General features: G+C 33.0%; 1 protein-coding gene across 4 annotated transcripts in view; it reads right to left on the bottom strand.

Annotated features, from left to right (window-relative positions):
- Positions 1–6,528, bottom strand: part of LOC107730384 (egl nine homolog 1-like) — a 34,280-nt gene extending 27,752 nt beyond the window's left edge. For all 4 annotated transcript variants that reach the window (XM_016541209.1, XM_016541210.1, XM_016541212.1 and 1 more), the window contains exon 1: positions 5,673–6,528. In XM_016541209.1, coding sequence (XP_016396695.1) covers positions 5,673–6,302 — 630 coding nt within the window. In that variant the 5' untranslated portion in view covers positions 6,303–6,528. The remainder of the gene's footprint in view (positions 1–5,672) is intronic.

Below are 6,528 nucleotides of genomic sequence, written 5' to 3'. Positions count from 1 at the left end.
GTGCCAGTGATGATGCTTCTTACGTCCGTTTCGGAGAACCAGAGGACAAATGTTTCAATCGATCGCTCAGGCATGGCACCGAAATCTGCGTTCGGATTCGGTTCTAGTACATACCGGTTACATAGGTACCGGTGCCATACTGGTACCGGGTTTCGGTACCCAACCCTAGATATTCGTGATGTTTTTATCAGCTGTTTGGACTCTCATTCTGACGGCACCCATTCACTGCAGAGGATCCATTGCTGAGCAAGTGATGCAATGCTACATTTCTCCAAATCTGATGAAGAAACAAACTCATCTACATCTTGGATGGCCTGAGAGTTTAAGAATTTTTATTTTTGGGTGAGCTATTTCTTTCTATGCAAAAGACATTTTAACACCATGCATTAGATAAATAACCAAAGCAAGACTTCATAGACTTTATATGACCATAAAGATTCTATATAGAAAAGTCTAAAAGTCTCAATGCAGCCACATGCAGAAAAAAGCCCTCTGAAGCCAAATCCACATGACTTCCCCTTTGCACAAACCAGCAAATTAGGTCAAAAGTCAGTAAAAGCAGGACTCTCTCCATATGCATTGTTTGCATAGATCCACTCACACAAACTACGAAGTGCACAGAAAGCCTATTGTAATGCTGCATACCATAAAGACACGTCACATGTTACAGTCGAATCTAAGAAGCTGTCAGCATCACTTCATACCTCTATGACTTTCTTTCTTCTGTGGAACTCAATAGGAGAAGTGTTAATAAATGTTCACGCTGCTCTTTTAACAATGATAATGTCAATAACACCACTGGTTGTCATGTATCTCGTATCCAGCGCAACGTTAAGCAAGTCTGAATTAGATTTCAGAGCTAAGAATGACCTGTTTCTCACACAAAGCTATCGTAAGTAATAAAACAGATTACTGAAGTACATTTTACAAGAAAATGCTATTTCAGTCTTTCTAACCTTCATGTTGTGTCATTTTAAACCAGAAAGGATTTTCCTTTTCCCAAAAAATGCAGCTTAATGCTAAGAAAGAAGTCAGAAAGTATTTCTGTTTGACCTTTGTCAGTGTAATGAAATGCATGAAGTTGGCTCAGACGTGCTGTACAATATCTGACTCGTGTAATGTGATGAAACGTTCATGGTCAAAGAGTAGAAAGAGAGAGACAAAAATAGTTAGTCATTGTGTCGCCCTTGGAAATCAAGGCAAAAAGTGAAACCAACATTAGCATGTTTTACCATGAGAAAAATATCATTTTCATTGATCTTTTGAAATAAAAGTTTGATAATACGATGAAAACATATTTTCACACACAAGCTATGGGTTTACTGTCATTGCAAATGTATTTTTAACTCTCCAAGCCTTCAAAAACAGCCTGAAACTGTTAAACATGAACAGTCGTGTTTAGGGCTGTCGCGGTGAGGGAATTTCCCTTGCGGTAATTCTGAGTGGCTCAATAGTGCGATATGCGATATTATCGCCATATATATATATATATATACGCACACACACACACACACACACACACACACATATATATAATCTGTGTGTGTATGTGTTACGATATAACTAACAAGGTCATATTCAGAAGTTTAATAGTTAAAGTTTTAACTAAAAACTTAATGTTTTTCAGATATTTATTAGCTTTTTATTAATAAAAATGTCTTAAATGTCAATATAGGCCTATTTCTTTTAATAAGCTTTAGTTTTAGTTGTTTTAGCACTTCAACTTACAAAAACTACAAAACTAAACAAAAATGAGAAATGTTGCCTTGACAACTAAGTAAAACAAGTTTCATTTTTTAAATTTTATTTTTAGGTGAAATTTATTTTATTTCAAGTAATTTTTATATAGTTTTTGATTTATTTAATTTGTTATTTTATCAACTTAAAACAAAAATGAGAAACTTTGCTTTGGCAAATACTGTAACTGAAATAAAATAGGTTTAACTTTTTTACATTTTATATTCAGTTAACTTTCATTTTATTTTAAGTTACAACTTTTTCATTTTAGTTTATTTCATTTTAGTTATTTTAGCACTTCAGTTTAAACTAAACAAAAATTAGAAATGTTGCGTTGGCAAATAACTGAAATAAAATAAGTTGAACATTTTTGACATTTTATTTTAAATCAATTTTATTAAATTTTTTTCTAGTGCTGTCAAACGATTAATCGCGATTAATCACATCCAAAATAAAAGTTTTTGTTTACATAATATATGTGTGTGTGTGTGTAATGTGTATATTTATGATGTATATAAAAATACAAACACATGCATGTATATATTTAAGAAAAATATGTTGAGTTTATACATTTTAAAATATTTATATATAATATCATATATATATATATATACGCACACACACACACACACACACACACACACATATATATAATCTGTGTGTGTATGTGTTACGATATAACTAACAAGGTCATATTCAGAAGTTTAATAGTTAAAGTTTTAACTAAAAACTTAATGTTTTTCAGATATTTATTAGCTTTTTATTAATAAAAATGTCTTAAATGTCAATATAGGCCTATTTCTTTTAATAAGCTTTAGTTTTAGTTGTTTTAGCACTTCAACTTACAAAAACTACAAAACTAAACAAAAATGAGAAATGTTGCCTTGACAACTAAGTAAAACAAGTTTCATTTTTTAAATTTTATTTTTAGGTGAAATTTATTTTATTTCAAGTAATTTTTATATAGTTTTTGATTTATTTAATTTGTTATTTTATCAACTTAAAACAAAAATGAGAAACTTTGCTTTGGCAAATACTGTAACTGAAATAAAATAGGTTTAACTTTTTTACATTTTATATTCAGTTAACTTTCATTTTATTTTAAGTTACAACTTTTTCATTTTAGTTTATTTCATTTTAGTTATTTTAGCACTTCAGTTTAAACTAAACAAAAATTAGAAATGTTGCGTTGGCAAATAACTGAAATAAAATAAGTTGAACATTTTTGACATTTTATTTTAAATAAATTTTATTAAATTTTTTTCTAGTGCTGTCAAACGATTAATCGCGATTAATCACATCCAAAATAAAAGTTTTTGTTTACATAATATATGTGTGTGTGTGTGTAATGTGTATATTTATGATGTATATAAAAATACAAACACATGCATGTATATATTTAAGAAAAATATGTTGAGTTTATACATTTTAAAATATTTATATATAATATCAATTATATGAATATAAATATATACATGGAAATATTTTCAAAATATATACTGTATGTGTATGTATTTATATATACATAATATACACAGTATACACACATATATTATGTAAACAAAAACTTTTATTTTGAATGCGATTAATCGCGATTAATCATTTGACAGCAATATTTTTTCACAAGTAACAATTTTTGTACCGTTTTAGCTTTAGTTATTTTAGCACTTCAACTTAAACTACACTCTTCATCTGCTCCAACTTCCGCATTAAAAACATTATTTTCTAAAGAAATATATGCCTACAAAATATATTTCCATCATTTAGGCATAATCGTTTGCATTAGAAAGTTTTTAGCAGACTTTTGAGTGCTAGTGATTAAAATTGTTAGAGCACAGAAAAAGACTTCCACTGTGCAAAGCTGCCTGAGTAATAATCTTTTTATTATTTTGGTAATTGCACTGGCTGTCATGGCAAATATATGGTTAGAGTAAACTTCAAGGAAAACTCAATGTTTTTGTTCGCATATCTGTGTTTATATCATCAAATCAAGGGAATAACAACCCAAATATAATTGACATTAACACAGACTTGCATTGCATTCAAGATACACACTTTATCAGTTCATTCCCTGGGAATCAAACCCATGACCTTGGCGTTGCAGTGTGTGTGCTGTTTGAGATTAATGCGTGCAGTTGCAGGCCGTTTTTGCTTAAAGCTTCTAACAGAATCTAAATATAAATACTCACTGTAATTTTCTTTGCAGAAACTATTACTTTCCTACCTAACCCAAAAATAAAGGAATAAATCACAATTTGCCAGAAAAAAAAAATTGGAAAGAATGCAGCCACTCTGGAAATGACAGTGAAATTAACCAAAATAGTTTCCCAGTAGCTCACATGTTGCTTTCACAATAATTATATCCAAAATGAACTATGCAAGTCACAAAATATCTATAATAAATAGTAACTAATAGCCTATATCAGCCAAGCCACAATGACCAGCATCAGTCTGATAACACTGAAATTCAGGCTTTGTTAATCAACCAATCAAGACGAGTTGTGACATTTTTATAGAGTTTTTTTGTTGTTGTTGTTCTTTTTGGAGCTTAACAGCCTATATGCATTCATTGCATGGAAAACATGCAACGTTTCCTGAGTTATATGGAAGAAAGTAAGTCATATGGGTTTGAAACAACACTAAAGTGAGAAAATCTAATAGAATAATGTATTAAATAATTGAAAATATATGTAGTGTGTGTTCAAAAATGCATCCATCACTTTGGTTATTATATTAATGTAATAACACTGAAATTCTGACTTCTTTTTAAGCAAGCAAGCAAGCAATACTGTAATGAAAGCCAGCAGACAGGGAAGGAAAAGCATGCATGTCAGCTCCTTCAGTTCCCAGGATGCACCTCATGAAGTCGGTTGTGAGAACGTTAACAGCGTGCAGAGCGGGAATCAAAAAGTTTTTAATTTTTTGTCTCTACATAATCTCTAAATTTTTCCATTTGTGTTGTTTTATAGTTTGGTGATTTTACTATTACTCTAAATGGTAAAACTCATAATAACATATATAATAACATATATAAACATATAATAAAGAATGAGGAGATGCATCTTTTGACCAATACTCATTTTTAAAAAAACCATTGAACTGCATTAGTTTCAGCAAAATGGGAGTAAAGTGTGCAGTTAACATCACAGTTTGTCTTCTTTGGAAGACGAAAGAAGATATTTTGAAGAATGTTGGTAACTAAGTTTCGGTTCCCATTGACTTTCACTGTATGGACAAAAAAAAATAAAATGGAAGTCAATGGGAACTCTTTGATTATTTAAAACATCTTATTTTGTGTTTAGCAGAGAAGGAAATGCATACAGCTTTGGAACGACATACGGGTGTGTAAATGTGACCCTGGAGCACAAAGCCAGTCTTAAGTAGCACGGTTATATTTGTAGCAATAGCCAACAATACATTGTATGGATCAAAATGATTCATTTTTCTTTTATGCCAAAAATCATTAGGATATTAAGTAAAGATCATGTTCCATAAAGATATTTAGTAAATTTCCTACCATAAATATATCAAAACTTAATTTTTGATAAGTAATATGCATTGCTAAGAACTTCATTTAGACAAATTTAAAGATGATTTTCTCAATATTTAGATTTTTTTGCACCCTCAGATTCCAGATAGACAAATATTGTCCTATCCTAACAAACCATACATCAATGGAAAGCTTATTTATTCAGCTTTCGGATTATGTATAACTCTCAATTTTGAAAAATTGACACTTAAGACCTGTGGTCCAGGGTCACAAATGATGACAGAATTTGCTTCTTTTTTTTTTTTTTTTTGGTGTACTATCCCTTTAAATCAGCAGATTGCACTGACACTGTAGACAGTAACTCATACAGTTCTTCAAAACAATGATGCAACCCTGATGAGCCGGTGTTAATAAATCATCCACGCTATGACTGACGCATACTTACTTTAGTCCTTCCATTTATTGAGTAGTTTCCCAGTTTACCATTGCAATTCCTGACCAGGTCATCCATGCGACTCATCAAGAAGCGGATCTTCTCGCATCCAGGCTCCTTCCCCTCGATCCAAGTGATTTGATCCCCCCTTATGTCCTTAGTAGAGTCACTTTTCTGACTCACCAGCTGTCCGTCAGTGAATTTACCAGTCTGCTGGAGAGCTCTCACGTCCTCCAGTATGGACAGCCCGATGTCTTCACCCAGAAAGCTGTCCACTACACAAATGCCATGTTTGTTCATGCATGGGACTATATAGTCAGTGGCCAGTTTCTGGGTTTGGGGTTTGGGTTTGGTGCTGCTGCTGCTGCTGTCCGTTTCTAAGCTTTCGGTTCTCTTGATCAGATCTTTTCTGTCTGGATCAGTTGTTTTCTCCAGCTGATGAGGAGTTTGAGGCACTATCTTGGTCTTGTCCGCCTCTCTGCAGGTGAGTTTGTGTTTTTTCCAGTGCTGCTTCTGATGCTCCTTGCTGCAGTAGAAGGAAATCCGGCACCGACTGCACTTTAAAAGGTTTTCCATCTTTCCACACAGCTCGCAATACTGTTTATCCCGATCCGGATCCAGAACCGTAGCGCATCGGTCCATGTTCGCGTTTGCGTGCTGCTGGCCCTTTAAATCCAGTCCTTCCCCACGCGATAACTTTCACGTTGATCAGCCTCGACAACTGAACACGAACAACGGCGTCCATTTCATCGTGCAACAATATTCACGCTTTCTCCGTTAAACAAACGGCTCCATCCTGGCTCGAGCTCGCGTTCTTGCTCGAGTTGCGTGGGTTCGCGTTCCGCACGTCGCCAGTAGCCTACAAACC

This window comes from Sinocyclocheilus rhinocerous, unplaced genomic scaffold (genome assembly GCF_001515625.1).
Source record: "Sinocyclocheilus rhinocerous isolate Xijiao unplaced genomic scaffold, SAMN03320098_v1.1 scaffold2653, whole genome shotgun sequence".
NCBI lineage: Eukaryota > Metazoa > Chordata > Actinopteri > Cypriniformes > Cyprinidae > Sinocyclocheilus > Sinocyclocheilus rhinocerous.
Note: the sequence above shows the minus strand (reverse complement) of the source record. Positions and strands in the feature narration are given on the sequence as shown.